The sequence below is a fragment of the Cucurbita moschata genome, unplaced genomic scaffold (genome assembly GCF_002738365.1).
Source record: "Cucurbita moschata cultivar Rifu unplaced genomic scaffold, Cmos_1.0 Cmo_Scf00014, whole genome shotgun sequence".
Taxonomy (NCBI): Eukaryota; Viridiplantae; Streptophyta; class Magnoliopsida; order Cucurbitales; family Cucurbitaceae; genus Cucurbita; species Cucurbita moschata.
The window spans coordinates 502,327-515,906 of record NW_019268530.1 but is presented as its reverse complement, the minus strand read 5'-3'; the positions used below and the strand labels follow the sequence as shown (position 1 = coordinate 515,906).

General features: G+C 38.3%; 6 protein-coding genes across 7 annotated transcripts; 4 read left to right on the top strand and 2 right to left on the bottom strand.

Annotated features, from left to right (window-relative positions):
* Positions 1-1,067: 1,067 nt before the first annotated feature.
* Positions 1,068-3,474, bottom strand: LOC111452396. Its single transcript, XM_023093097.1, has 2 exons — positions 3,100-3,474; positions 1,068-1,828 (listed from the first exon to the last, which is right to left on the bottom strand). The coding sequence occupies exons 1-2, from the start codon at positions 3,353-3,355 to the stop codon at positions 1,179-1,181; spliced, it is 906 nt and encodes a 301-aa protein (XP_022948865.1). The 5' UTR covers positions 3,356-3,474; the 3' UTR covers positions 1,068-1,178.
* A 141-nt stretch (positions 3,475-3,615) lies between these two features.
* On the top strand, positions 3,616-5,060 carry LOC111452395 (mitochondrial arginine transporter BAC2-like). Its single transcript, XM_023093096.1, has 2 exons — positions 3,616-4,105; positions 4,239-5,060. Exons 1-2 carry the CDS (start codon positions 3,872-3,874, stop codon positions 4,932-4,934), a joined length of 930 nt encoding a protein of 309 aa, XP_022948864.1. The 5' UTR covers positions 3,616-3,871; the 3' UTR covers positions 4,935-5,060.
* Positions 5,061-5,652: 592 nt separating this feature from the next.
* Positions 5,653-6,585, top strand: LOC111452398 (60S ribosomal protein L37-3-like). The gene is made up of 4 exons (XM_023093098.1): positions 5,653-5,783; positions 5,897-6,032; positions 6,204-6,305; positions 6,392-6,585. The coding sequence occupies exons 1-4, from the start codon at positions 5,781-5,783 to the stop codon at positions 6,436-6,438; spliced, it is 288 nt and encodes a 95-aa protein (XP_022948866.1). The 5' UTR covers positions 5,653-5,780; the 3' UTR covers positions 6,439-6,585.
* A 1,509-nt stretch (positions 6,586-8,094) lies between these two features.
* Positions 8,095-8,802, top strand: LOC111452587. The gene has a single exon (XM_023093381.1). The coding sequence runs from the start codon at positions 8,160-8,162 to the stop codon at positions 8,655-8,657; it is 498 nt and encodes a 165-aa protein (XP_022949149.1). The 5' UTR covers positions 8,095-8,159; the 3' UTR covers positions 8,658-8,802.
* A 67-nt stretch (positions 8,803-8,869) lies between these two features.
* Positions 8,870-12,492, top strand: LOC111452585 (rop guanine nucleotide exchange factor 12-like). 2 transcript variants are annotated; one of them, XM_023093379.1, is made up of 8 exons: positions 8,870-10,072; positions 10,158-10,294; positions 10,411-10,527; positions 10,662-10,816; positions 10,894-10,968; positions 11,057-11,335; positions 11,410-11,730; positions 11,853-12,492. In XM_023093379.1, the coding sequence occupies exons 1-8, from the start codon at positions 9,747-9,749 to the stop codon at positions 12,282-12,284; spliced, it is 1,842 nt and encodes a 613-aa protein (XP_022949147.1). In that variant the 5' UTR covers positions 8,870-9,746; the 3' UTR covers positions 12,285-12,492. The 2 variants fall into 2 exon arrangements, with proteins under 2 accessions (XP_022949147.1, XP_022949148.1); XM_023093380.1 differs by having other exon boundaries at positions 9,326-10,072; positions 10,165-10,294.
* Positions 12,493-12,501: 9 nt separating this feature from the next.
* Positions 12,502-13,359, bottom strand: LOC111452588 (photosystem I reaction center subunit VI, chloroplastic-like). Its single transcript, XM_023093382.1, has 3 exons — positions 13,169-13,359; positions 12,964-13,090; positions 12,502-12,847 (listed from the first exon to the last, which is right to left on the bottom strand). Exons 1-3 carry the CDS (start codon positions 13,294-13,296, stop codon positions 12,668-12,670), a joined length of 435 nt encoding a protein of 144 aa, XP_022949150.1. The 5' UTR covers positions 13,297-13,359; the 3' UTR covers positions 12,502-12,667.
* Positions 13,360-13,580: the final 221 nt, after the last annotated feature.

The window sequence follows — 13,580 nt, the reverse complement described above, 5'->3', positions numbered from 1 at the left end:
AAAAAAAAAAAAAAAAAAAAAAAAAAAAAAAAAAAAAAAAAAAAAAACCATCTTCTTCAATAATTGAAATATTTAGATTATACTTTCCAACTAACTTCATTAATAGTTAATACATATAAAGTTAAATGAAGTTCAATAATAGACTAAAAAAAAAAAAAGTATATAATAAATCTTAAAATTTTCTACTTTGCGTCTAGTAGTATTTGATGTTTTAAATTTAAAAAAAAATTTAAGGGATGAATTGAACCTGAATTTTGTTTTATTTGTTTGTAAGTAATGAAATGGAGCATGAACCATGATCTCTCACCTTACAACAATCAAGCTAAAAGTACATATTAAAATAAATTAGGTTAAATGTTCTCCCTAAACTTTTGTGCATAAAAACGATTAGTCATTAAATTTGTTTCGGAAATAAATATTGAAAAAAAATATATTTTTAGTTAGTTAGATATGAACTTAATTCAAGTTATGAACTTTTGTTTTTTTTTTTATAGGTTGAAAGTTTAAATCTCATCTTCTTATCCGTAAAAGAACAAAATGAGGTAAGATTTTGTAATGTCATACACCACCAATATCATATGAATATTGTATGGGTTTATGTCGGATAAGAATCAGTTAGTTTTAAACTAATTTAGACATTTCTCATGTTTTTGAGTGAATATACTGATTAACACACCCTTTCAAAATACGAGGAGCCATGGGGACGAGAGGCCAATTGAAGAAAGTACTGTTGAGAGCTCTTTCTTCTTGTTGTGTATAGCCACTTCTATCTATGGATCAATTTTACATTTGGCTTTCATCAATATACAACTCTCACATTAAACAAATCTATCTAAGCCTTTAAGATAAAAAAGACTACCATATAAAAATGAGAATAACTCTTTAATCTTTCAAAACAAATCAACTGATTTCTTTAATGTAGTCGTCGTTCATTCAAGTAAAGAATGATATTAGAAACTAGGTAAATAACCAACCTTCAGAAGGTTGATATTGGAAAAGAAAAAGAAAAGCTTTAAGCATTTCAAATAATTAACAACTATGATTGGCCATAGACAGCCACACCGACATGGTGCTCTTCAAATATGTATATGTACCCTTCAAAGAAAGAACATAATGAAACCAGCAATCTTTCAAAATGTGATCCATCTGCTAAGCTCCAAGGAACTGAAGATGGTTCACTAGATCAAACCGAACACATACAGCACAGAGAGGCCACAGATAACAACCACTGCATAAACACTAAAATCAATGAAAAATGCACGAAAAGCTTGGTAAAACACCAAACCTCTCTCCAAAACTTTCACAGCTGAGTCCCAGTTCTGTGCATCTTCCTTCATTTTCTCACATTCTTCCTCTGCCTCCCCCCTGTCTTTCTGTTTTTCAGCCAACATTCTCGCCACCACAATCGTTGCGTTGGTGAGCAGTAGAATGTAGAGAGGTTTTGAGGCCATCACAGTCTCTGACCTCACTATGTTTCTAATTATAGTAAGTGGGATATCGACTTGCGATAGAATGGCCAACGATGCAATGATCAGCGAACAGAAAACTCGTGTGGTTTGAGAAGCTAAAATGCTGGCATTTAGTCGTTTTGAAGTGATGAGTCTAGGTTTTGAGGGCTTTGTTTTTGGCAGTGGTTCGTTATCAATGCAGGCCTTCTGAACCATTGTTACGGAAGACGGACTTAAGATTAGTTCAGTGCTTCCTTCTCCTATGGGGTCTAGTTTTTTAGGATTGAATTGGTATTCTATGGCAGCATTATTATGAACTTCATTGATTGAAATATGCTTCAGTAGAGGGGGAGCCTTTTCATCCTTAGGCTTGGAAACATCTGCAAAACAAACGGACTTAAAAGTACAATTCAGAGTGATTTTGGTTTCCATATAATTGTCTGTTTCGATCAAACAAGACTCTTCACTTCAAATAAGTTAGTTCAAGTGATAGAAATTCTAATTCTCATTTATATACTAACATTCAAATCAATGTGAGCTAATCCAATCATCTCTCATGCATCAAGCCATAATTATGGTTGTAGTTTTGATACCACTTGTTGTCGAATGAGATTTTCTCATCCAAAAAATTAACCCACATAAAATCATGATTTCAAATTCCCATTACAACAGCAAGAAAAATCAAATGACAATTGCTAGCGAAGTTTCAAACAGGAACAACAAACAACCAAAATAGATCTATGATATTGGTATCGATTTCTTTTTTGCTTTATCATTATGCATTGAATAGAAAAGAAACTAACGTATCATGTTTAATACTTGCCAATAAAATTTCATAACTATCAAAAGATTTCTCTTATTCTTCTTCCCAACTTCATAAATGCCCAAATATACGATCATTGACAAACCAAAATCTGATCAATATAAGTGCACTTTTAATGTCTTTCTAACTGCATTGAGATAGAATACTTTCCGTTATGGCTATTTCATTCGAAGTTAGTTCATTCAACATGAAATATAAAAGCGATATATTCATTATAGATAAAGAAATTTGTACAGGATGATTATCTTTTTCATGGTTATATTATAGCAATGTTATCTAGTTGAGTTGAATCTATCACATTGTTGGGGTATCAGGATGATTATCTTTTTCATGTGATGAATAATTGAAAGAGGAAATGTAAATTTCAACCTGATATTTGAGCAATCATCATGATTTGCAAATATGAGGCTTATCAGATGAAATCACTCAATGCCTCAATAGTTACACATAAAACTTGAATCAACATGCGGAATGCATGTGCTAAATCGATTATTTATCTAACGGCTATAACAAGAAAGTTCGAGTGTGTGCATATCAAAATCCTAACATTTCCTGCAACGTAGACAAAAACGATTGATCTCCAATACGTCTATGGATGTTCCATGCAAAACTAAGCGATGCTTCATCGCCAAAGAAAAAGTACGAATTAGTTAATAAATTTGGGTTCTAGATCAAAATTTCGAGGAAGATATAAATCAGGACATCTAAAAGAAGAAGGAACGGAGAAAGAAAAATCAAACAGTGGAATCTCAAAATGTGAAACGTCTGGATGCGATTGAGATGAAGAAAAACAGGACATGAATGAAGAGAAGAGAAAAAGAAGAATACCGTGGTTTTGAGGGAGAGGACCGGAATCAGGATTCTTGTGGGTGTCCTTTGCGAAGAAGGACGGGTTGATTCCAGTGTGCGAATGGCCGCGTTGATGTGTATAATGATGAAAAAATGGCGGCGAAGAGGGAGAAGGCGGTGGCGAGGGAGGCAGATTTCGCAAGCGGCCGGTGATGAGAGCCATTCGATCCCCTTCTCGGCTTGAAATTCTTCTCCTTCGCTCCGCTCTGACATCGGTCTTGGTCGCCATTTCCATCTCTTCCTTTTTCGCTTTCTGATCTCTCTCTCTCCCTCTCCTCGGAGTGTTTCGTCTGGTACTTCTGTTATAAAACTCGACGCACGATGGCGAAGGAAGCCATGACAGTGTCGTTTTAAGCTCGTGGGCTCGCTAGGACAAATGGATCTTTGGGCCGTGGCTTGAATTTTTAAGGCCCATTACTATTTTTTTTTTCTAAAAAAAAAAAAAACAATCTTTTAATTGTCAGATTCCAATTTCCACGAGAGCATAGATCGATAGGCGTCGAGTGAAATCGGCTGAGAAAAAGTGGGAAGTCTGTCTGTGGCCTCAACTTTTCCGGGAAAGAGATTTCTTTTCCCGGAAAGAATAACCACCGAAATATCCTTATTTGGATAAAGTTATCAGTTTTTTCAACAATTTCTTCCGTGCAAGCGAACTACAAACCAAAAACTCGCGAATTTTATGTGTCCATTTGTCTTAATTTGAAGAAACCCCAAAAGGGAGGAAGAAAAGAAATCTCGTGGATTTTCAAAAATGGATTTCTGGCCGGAATTTCTCGCTAGCAGTTGGGGAAAAGAGTTCGTCGGCGGCGGAATCGGCGGCGTTGCAGGCGTCGTCTCCGGCTACCCACTCGACACCCTCCGCATTCGTCAACAACACTCCACCTCCGGTTCCGCCCTCAGCGTCCTCCGCAACATCGTGTCCAACGGCGGCCCCACCGCTCTCTTTCGAGGAATGGGTGCTCCACTCGCTTCCGTCACTTTCCAGGTCCAAATTTGTTCGTCTTTTGTTTAATCTTCAACCAATTCATTCAAGATTCCAGAATATGCCCACTACACGCAGAAACGGTTACAACAAAACCCATTTGTTAATTCGTTACTTTTTCACGCGAATCCTGCAGAACGCCGTTGTTTTCCAGACAAACGCCGTGCTCTGCAGTGTGATCGATCCGGCGGCGAGTCAAACCCGTCCGCCGTCGTACAAGGCGGTGGCATTAGGCGGATTCGGCACCGGAGCATTACAGAGCCTAATTTTAACACCCGTAGAGCTCGTCAAAATCCGTCTTCAATTACAGGATTTGGGAAATTCAAGCCACTCAGACGTGGGTTCGTCTCGGCCCGGGCCGATGCAGGTTGCGAAGAACATTTTCAAAACCGAAGGCTACAGAGGGCTATACAGAGGCTTAACGATCACGATGCTCAGAGACGCTCCTTCGCACTGTTTCTACTTCTGGACTTACCAATTCATGAGAGAAAAGCTTCATCCCGGCTGCAGAAACACCGGACAAGAGTCCTTGAGAACGATGATCGTCGCCGGCGGACTCGCCGGCGTCGCCAGTTGGGTTTGCTGTTACCCACTCGACGTTGTGAAAACCAGACTTCAAGCTCAGTCAAAAATTTCGTTTCAAAAGTACAATGGAATCATGGATTGTTTCTACAAGAGCGTCAAGGAAGAAGGGTACAGTGTTTTGTGGCGTGGATTGGGAACTGCCATTGCCAGAGCTTTTGTGGTTAATGGCGCCGTTTTCTCTGCTTATGAGCTCAGTTTGAGGTGTCTGTTCAGCAATGGCGGATTGCATGCTGATCATACGATTTGAAACGAAAATGGACGAACAGAGAAAAATCCCCCATTTCTGTTTTCGATTCCATAGATGAAGACTGTAAATAAGTTGATGAATTTGGAATCCTTCTCGACTTTGTCGGGTTCTGTATTTTAATGTTAGTTTAAAGTTAATTATTATCTAATTTTGTACAATAATACTAATAATTTCTATTATTAAGAAAAAAATTAATAATGATCTAATTTTGTTGAAGAACACTAATCAAGTTTTGAAACCATGTTTTTAAATCTTAGGTCATGCCGTGCATCCGTGGTCTGTCGGTTCTTGGCCGTTGGATCTTCATAGTCGGCTCCACCAGACCGTTGGATGTCAGTACTCCCTCGGCCGAAAAACACAATAGTGGGACCCACTGTAGGCACAGGTGGCTCAGAAGTTGGAGGGTTTTAGGTAAAAGCTGTCCCCACAATTTCCACGTTTTATCCGGCGTCGTTTAATTGCACCTGCACCACAAAATCAAACGGTAGTTGTGGCCACATGATCCAGAGTGAAGTGCCACGTGTATCCACATAAGCAAGTTTAAAATAAAGTAATCATATTACAGAATGTTTGGGAATGTTAACAAATTGTTTTAATAATACTTCAGATGGCCCACTTACAGGCCCAAAGGCCCAAATGTCTAATTTTTAAATATGCTCGACCCGACCCAGTATAAAAGTTTCGGGATAAGTCAAATTTATACGGGTCGGGTTTCATCTCACCCGATTCCATCGAACTCTTCAAAGTTCAAACCCTAAACCTTCGCAATATAAGGCCTGCCGCTGATTGCTCATTTCTCTTTGGACGGAAGAGGAATTCGAAGGCTTCATCGTCGAATCGGATTAAATGGTAGCGGCGAACATTCTTCAAATTCGTCTAATCTCTTCGCTTTCTATATGAATGTTGTTGAAATCTTCATTCTAGTTCGTTAATCAATTTGTTTTTTGATCTTTAAATTTTAGGGTAAGGGAACGGGAAGTTTCGGTAAGAGGAGGAACAAGACCCATACTCTCTGTGTTAGGTGTGGCCGTCGCAGCTTCCACCTGCAGAAGAGTCGATGTTCCGCCTGTGCATTTCCGGCTGCCCGTAAGCGAAAATGTAAGTTCGTCTTAATAAGTTTGCAACTTGATTGGGTTTCTTCATCATTGCACAATTAAATCTGTTTTATTTATTTTTTCATTAGATCCTCCATTATCGACCCAAATAGCAGTGCATTCTTTATGTATATGCTAATTTGTTCGAGTGAATTCACTTTACTTTTGGATTTAGATAACTGGAGCGTGAAGGCGATCAGGAGGAAGACCACTGGAACTGGGCGGATGAGATACATGCGCCATGTTCCACGCAGATTCAAGAGTGGTTTCAGAGAAGGTACTAGTCTACTCTGCATTTTCTTCTCATCAATGTGGTTATTGTGGCATTCTGGTATTTCAATTACATTTGGGTTCTGTGATTAGGTACTGAAGCAGCGCCCAGGAGCAAAGGAGCAGCAGCGTCTGCCTAAAACATTGAAGGTTAATTGTGGCATAACTTTAGTACTCTATTGTAGTTTCTAGGTGGATTTTGTGTTTTTTGGACCAGAATCTATATGAATTTTGTTGGATAATGTCATTACCTTCAATACCGAAGCTCATTTCATTTCTTACAGTTTTGTTTATGGAATTCAGATGATTGGGTTCAAACCACTTGAGTCGTATACTTATTAATCATTTTATGAGGTTAATACTGATCGATATTATCACCCTGAAGGCTGAGGTAGAATGTATTAGTAAGAAAGTTTGGATGTTAAAATCATGAGTTAATGCTTGAATTGTTCCTTAATCTGGGTGTCAATGTTGCATGTATGTAGTCGATTTGTATTATTAGGAGATGTGATTCCAGGAAAAGGGCCACTGTATGCAAGGCATCTGATTAGCCTTTGTCACCTTATATCTTCGTACCACCGCTAAACAATAAAGAAGCTTCTTCCATCCTCAAACTTCCGAGTGAGATTCATAGGCAGACAATGTCAGTCATTCCATGGGATTTAACAGCCACTTTGTTCTATCCCCTTGACCATAACCACACTTAAGAAATGATCTTCATCTTCATCTTGCCTAATGTGTTGCATGTGAAATTATCTTATAGAAGAACTGTGACATTTTATCAGAGATCTCGATCATTGTTATAATTGAGAGATCTCATATCGGTGGAAACTTCTCCCTAGTAAATCTATTTTAAAATTGTGAGGCATATGGTGATACGCAACGGGCCAAATCGAACAATACCTGCTAGTAGTGAGTTTGGGCCGTTATAAATGGTAAGAGAGCCAAACATCAGACAATGTGTCAACGAGGATACTAGGTGGATTAAGAGATCCCACATCGTTTCAAGAGAGGAATGAAACATTCCTTGTAATGGTAAGAGCATGTGGAAACCTCTTTCTAGTATACGTGAGGTTGACGACGATACGTAACGGGTCAAAGCGAATAATATTGGGTAGTAGCAATATTTGTTAGTAGCAAGTTGGCTATGATGCATAGTTGGCTCTGATGCATCTCTATTGCACATCTATAGCTTATAGAAATTTATATCTCTATTGCACATCTATAGCTTATAGAAATTTGGCTATAAATTTGATATTTTATGGTTAAACTTGTATATGCACTTTTGTTATTTATTATCTTATAAAATCAAATAATACGTTTAAATAATAGAAATGATGACATTTGCTATTTATTATCTTATAAAATCAAATAATACGTTTAAATAATAGAAATTATGACATTTGCTATTTATTATCTTATAAAATCAAATAATACTTTTAAATAATAGAAATTATGACAAGGAGAATTAAATTTTTGCTGGTTTTGATATAATTTTAAAATTATCATTTAAATATAATTATAAATTTGTCCCTATTATAGCTCATCTTTTTTAGTCTCTTTATCTCGTCTATTACTAATCACGGACTAATTTATTTTTAGTGACGAATATCTTTTTAAGAACAAAATAAATAATAGAATTTATAATTAGTATTTATTATTTAGATTTGGAGCTAAATGAGGATCTCTTTTCGTTTTTAATTTTTAACTGAAGTGACTCACACGTGTTTAAAGCGCCGATTAATCGCGCCGGATCTGCGCCACGTGGCCCTTCTTCCTCTTCCTTTTCTTCACTATTTATTAGACGAATTCTACTCACCAAATCTTCCGATAGGGTTTTTAATTTTTCGTTCCCATTCTCATGGACGCAGCAGAAGAACACCAATCCAAACCAGGTCTCTTCGATCAAATCCTCCCTCCCCGTCTCGAAGACGCTGGACTCGAGGATTGTGCCCTTCCTCCCGATTCTATTCGCGAAGCCTTCTTCAAGGCCGCCTCCGCTATCAAATCCACGGCCACCGCCTTTCTTTCCTCCGACGACGGCGAAGATTCCGATGGCTACGGTGTCGAGGATAACTGGTCGCCTACTGCGTCTCTACCTACCGATGTCGTCACTGGAATCTTGCCGGAACTGGATCCTCCGGCAGCTTGCGCGACGGATAAGGGATTGAAACTGCCGGAGTTTAATGTCGATGGGGTCGTAGTAGGGGGAATGGAGGAGAGGAGAGGAAAGGGTTGTGTGGTAGATGTATTGGAAGGGTTGGAGGTTGGAGATGAAGCCAAGAAGAAGAAGAAGAGCGGTGAAGAAGAAGAGCAACCTATTTTAGCGGAAGGTTTTGCTTTAAATTCTGCAGTTTAATTAAGTTCTGCGAAACTCTGGGTTACAAAGTTGAATGAAGTTCTTGTTATTGATAGTGTATAACTTGGGAGTTTGAGGGATTTAGTGGCTGAATTTCGGGTGTTCTTTCTTTGTTTGTGAATATAAATGAGTTCGTTTTCTTTGAGTAATGGTGGACGTTTTAGTTTTCTAGTTTAGTCTTAAACAGCTTTCTTCTGAATCTAAAGATTAGATATTTATTTATTACTCTCTCATTGATAATCTGAAGAAATAATCCTGTGTGCTTCACTGAATAGGTTTCCCAGTGAGGTTCTGAAAGTAGAGCCCCATAGTCATAGTTCTGCCCAATTTTCCTCTTCCTCATCCAATCCCTCAAGACCCTCCAAATCTAAGTCGTCATTTTCATCAACTGGGTTAGTTTCAGATGAGTTAACAATGGCGAAAAATCCGTATATAAATACTCAAGAAAAAATATCAACTATTTTCTTAACTTTTTTTTTTAGCTTTAAGACCAATATCTCAACTTTTATTTATTTTTACATAAGAATTTATATGGTGATACTGCCTTGAATCACTATTTGAGACAAGTTCTTGGAAACTCATAAAACCAGTAAATGTACTTTAAACAATATCTTCTAGTTTTATTTTTTTTAAAAATGGTTTTTTAACTTCAACCTTAAGAGCTCCTAACAAAAAAATTTATTAATTTTGTGTGTTAAAATTTTAAATGTCTATTAAACAATTAGAATATTTTGTGTATGGCTTGGGTGAGCTATGGACTAGACTAGACATGGGATGAGCTATGGACTAGACTAGACATGGGATGAAATAAGGAGAGCTAACATAAAATAGTTTGTTATTGGAATTAAAATATTCTTATTTACTCTTATTATAATTTTCATGTAGAAAGCAATAATGGTAATAACTAGATGCAACAGAAAAAGAAACACAAGTACAATGTCGTCAAATGGAACATAGAAGGAACAAGAAGATAGCATTGGTTCCTCAGATTGAGCGGTGACTTTTAAGAGAAATAAAGAAACGGTGGTTAGCCGTTCAAATTTCAAACATGTGTGTGTTCCCCTGTTTTTGAGAACCTTTGACCTTCCCATGAAAAACCACAGCCACCCATCCATCTCTTCTCTCGCCAAATTCTCCCTTTCTCTCTCTCTCTCTCTCACATCTATCTTATCAAACCCTGCATGTAACCCAATCCCCATTTCAAACAACATAACAAACCAACCTATTCGGTTGAAATTTGATTCTGTTTTTTTGGGTTTTCCAACCAACACCTCTGTCCTTTTCTCTTTCTATGACCTTTGTCTTTTTCGGTCTGTCAAGATTGCTGGTTTGTTCTCTCTCGTCTATTCTACCAAAAGATTCATCAAAAATCTGAAGATGGTACAAGAAATGGAACAGGGCGACGACAATTGCAGGTCCCAATTCTTTCATTTCAAACATAAATGATGATCCAAAAGCTTCACTCTTTTCTTCACATAATAATGGTTTGTTTTCCAACAGCAATCAGGGATCTACTCCTCCAAATGACACCGTTTCGGAAAAATCTCCAACCAATCAACCCGACAAAGGCCCTCCAAAAGCCATGGCCTGCAGGGATGAAGCTCCAATTAAGCAGCCTAAAGATCACCCACCAACAGGTTCATATCTCTTCTCTTTTCTGTTTGGAAAAGATTGAATGCTCTGAGAAAAGAATAATGGAAACCACAGAATGATTTCAATAACAAACTGAAGTTTATGACTTTGTAATGACCAGAAATAGAACAGATGAAGGAGCGGTTCTCCAAGTTGCTTTTGGGTGAAGATATGTCTGGTGGAGGAAAGGGTGTTTCGTCGGCCTTAGCTCTGTCAAATGCAATCACGAATCTTGCAGGTATGTCGTCGGTGTGTCGATCTTCTGTTTTCGGTCGAGAATTGTCACAAAGTCGGTTGAATTGTGCTATCATTTTGATGTGGTTAAAAAAAGCAACTGTATTATTAGAATGTTAAGTGATGATCATTTTGCAGCTTCTGTTTTCGGGGAACAATGGCGTCTAGAGCCGATGTCGGTGGAGAGAAAAACAAGGTGGAGAAAAGAAATTGACTTGCTTTTATCAGTCACTGACTACATAGTTGAATTTGTTGCTTCCCAACAGAAATCTAAGGATGGAACAAACATGGAGGCAAAAATTTCTCTCCCTTTTTCTTTCTGATCTTCAGAACAAAGACAAACAACAGTTGACATTCTTTGATTCAACAGATCATGGTTACCCGTCAACGCAAGGATCTTCACATGAACATCCCGGCGCTGCGCAAGCTCGATGCCATGCTTATTGTAGGAAAATTACTAATTTTTCTCCACATTTTCATATTTAATAAGTTTTCATGATTGAATCTGTTTAATGGTTTCACATGATGCATAGGATTGTTTGGATAATTTTAAGGACCAATCTGAGTTTTACTACGTATCATCGAAAGATTCGGGTGATTCGAATAAAGACAATGCCTCAAAGAGAAAAGATGACAAATGGTGGCTGCCTACTCCTAAAGTCCCTACGAATGGTTTATCTGAGAACTCAAGGAAATTTATGCAGTATCAAAAGGATTGTGTAAACCAAGTCCTTAAAGCAGCCATGGCCATAAATGCACAAGTTCTATCAGAAATGGAGATCCCTGAAAACTACATAGAGTTATTGCCTAAGGTCAACAAAATTTACCTCTGATATCACAAATGCTCTATTGTTCATTGATTTCATGACTGAATATTCGTTTGCAGAATGGGAGGGAAAGCCTTGGAGACTCTGTGTACAGAAACATAACGGTCGAATTCTTCGACCCGGATCAATTTCTGTCTACATTGGACTTATCTTCAGAGCACAAGATCCTAGATCTCAAGGATAGAATTGAAGCTTCTATTGTGATATGGAAGAGGAAGATGAACCAGAAAGATGGAAAATCTGCTTGGGGCTCGGCTGTAAGCTTGGAGAAGCGAGAGCTTTTCGAGGAGCGAGCAGAAACAATCTTAATCATCCTCAAGCATCGTTTCCCGGGCACTCCTCAATCATCACTAGACATTAGCAAAATCCAATACAATAGGGTACAAAACATTTTTGTTTTTGTTTTTGGAAAGTATTCATGTCTTGAAAAGGGTGGATGGAATCCTAGAAAACTTCTGTTTGCAGCACTCTCTAATGTTATGTTGGTTCTTTGGATGTTTAGGATATTGGACAGGCTGTTCTAGAGAGTTACTCTAGAATCCTTGAGAGCTTAGCCTTCACTGTGATGTCAAGGATTGAGGATGTACTGTATGCGGATTATCTGGCTCAAAATCCGACACAGGCCTCGAGTAAGAGCCCTTCAAGGGAAACCCCGGTATCGTCGGGGGTGGATAAGCCTTCACCAGGAGAAGAGACACAAAATGCTTCCGAGACACTTACTTCGATGACATTATTGGATTTCATGAATTGGGGTCCTGATATTTCTGATAATGAGACAAAGAAGGAATCACCAACAGGGAATTCAGACAACTTAACCGCAGAAGGTGAACTGAAGCCTGTGCAGAAGCTTCAAAACATAGTGACTAACAATAAGTTGGTCTCGTACCTCGAGAACATCAGCGGCGGTCCGAAGAGCCCCGTGGCAAGACATTGACTCGAGTTCATAAGGGAAGACGAAAAATAAGAAGAACAAAAAGCTAGCATAAGGTTTTAGAGAAGGGGGAGACAGCATAGCAGAAAAACACGGTTAAGCTTAACCTCCTTTTGACTGAATTTCTCTTTAGAGCTGTAATTACCAAATCCATTCAATTCATTCCTGTTGTAAATATGAAGGATGAATAAAAGTAATTGGTTTTGGAGTATTTGGAGTATTTGGAGTATTTTGAATTTGTTTCTTCTGCAGGGCAAACTGGCAAAGACCACATTGATCACATAATAACAATGGCTCAAATAACACTCCCAAATGGTATCTTTGAAACATGCTGGTAAGTTAAGAGAGAAAATTTACATACAACAAAAACCCGATTCGAAAGCGAATTAGATCTTGCCACGCGGCCCAAGTTTGGGTGGAAGTTGAGGTCCTTTCTTGATTGGAAGAACGTCATCTGGGGCAGTGGCACTGAAATAAGCTAAAGTGGAACCACCACCTAGTAGCAAGAACTTGAGCAACAGTCCTCTCTTGGTGAATGGAGCAGCAAAGGTCTCGAAGAATTTGCTCTATAAAATGTACCAAAATAAGTCAATAGCAAGTTCAATCCAAAAAGCTAAGAATTACTCTGTTCTGTTCTGATTCATTCTTTATATTCTTTAAAGCAAAACAATGAATCACAGACCTGAAGAGAATTGTAAGGTGAAGGAGCATCAGATCCATACAAATCCCACTGTCCAGTAGTGTTACCCAAATCCTCTAAATCAAAGTAAACGCTTTTGTCACCATACTTAGCCACCACAGCACCAGCCCTGAAAACAAAAAAACCCCACAAGTTTCATACAATTCCAAACTAATAATAAAGCGTTTTTGGTGATTGATTTTGGTACTTGAAGTTCTTGGGCGTCAAGGTCTGGCGAGAGGGCCTGAGGGGCAGCTTGGTCCCGGCAAGGGAGCTTCCACCAAGACCCTTTACGGCAACCGGCTGAACGGCGGCTAGTGTTGTTAAGGAAGCCATTGTTGCCTTCTTGGTTGGAAAAGGAAGGAACTTGGAGTTGCCAGGTTGAGATAGGAGGTGGAGGCTTCAAATGGCGTGTGATTGGATCTTGTTTTGACACGTGACAAAATGGGATCTTGGAAGAGAATTTTGAGTATCATTTAGGAGGTTCCACGTTGGATGGAAGTGGATAAGGCTATCCTTGTTGATATGGGGGAAGATTTCGGACCTTCCTGATATTTTTCCTTTTTTTTTTTTTTTTTTTTTTTTTTTTTTTTTTTTTTTTTTTTTTTTTTTTTTTTTTT

Bases quoted from the DNA above. Each gene is read 5' to 3' on its own strand.
- LOC111452398 (XM_023093098.1), top strand. The intron at 6,033-6,203 runs GTAAGTTCGTCT...TTTTGGATTTAG, and splicing joins GGCTGCCCGTAAGCGAAAAT to ATAACTGGAGCGTGAAGGCG. The intron at 6,306-6,391 runs GTACTAGTCTAC...TTCTGTGATTAG, and splicing joins CAAGAGTGGTTTCAGAGAAG to GTACTGAAGCAGCGCCCAGG.
- LOC111452585 (XM_023093379.1), top strand. From the start codon at position 9,747: ATGAAAAACCACAGCCACCCATCCATCTCTTCTCTCGCCAAATTCTCC. The intron at 10,817-10,893 runs GCAAAAATTTCT...TTGATTCAACAG, and splicing joins AGGATGGAACAAACATGGAG to ATCATGGTTACCCGTCAACG. The intron at 11,336-11,409 runs GTCAACAAAATT...ATTCGTTTGCAG, and splicing joins ACATAGAGTTATTGCCTAAG to AATGGGAGGGAAAGCCTTGG.
- LOC111452588 (XM_023093382.1), bottom strand. From the start codon at position 13,296: ATGGCTTCCTTAACAACACTAGCCGCCGTTCAGCCGGTTGCCGTAAAG. The intron at 13,091-13,168 runs GTACCAAAATCA...TTTTGTTTTCAG, and splicing joins TTGACGCCCAAGAACTTCAA to GGCTGGTGCTGTGGTGGCTA. The intron at 12,848-12,963 runs GTCTGTGATTCA...TACATTTTATAG, and splicing joins CACCTTACAATTCTCTTCAG to AGCAAATTCTTCGAGACCTT.
- LOC111452396 (XM_023093097.1), bottom strand. From the start codon at position 3,355: ATGGAAATGGCGACCAAGACCGATGTCAGAGCGGAGCGAAGGAGAAGA. The intron at 1,829-3,099 runs GTATTCTTCTTT...TTTGTTTTGCAG, and splicing joins TCCTCTCCCTCAAAACCACG to ATGTTTCCAAGCCTAAGGAT.
- LOC111452587 (XM_023093381.1), top strand. From the start codon at position 8,160: ATGGACGCAGCAGAAGAACACCAATCCAAACCAGGTCTCTTCGATCAA.
- LOC111452395 (XM_023093096.1), top strand. From the start codon at position 3,872: ATGGATTTCTGGCCGGAATTTCTCGCTAGCAGTTGGGGAAAAGAGTTC. The intron at 4,106-4,238 runs GTCCAAATTTGT...CGAATCCTGCAG, and splicing joins TCGCTTCCGTCACTTTCCAG to AACGCCGTTGTTTTCCAGAC.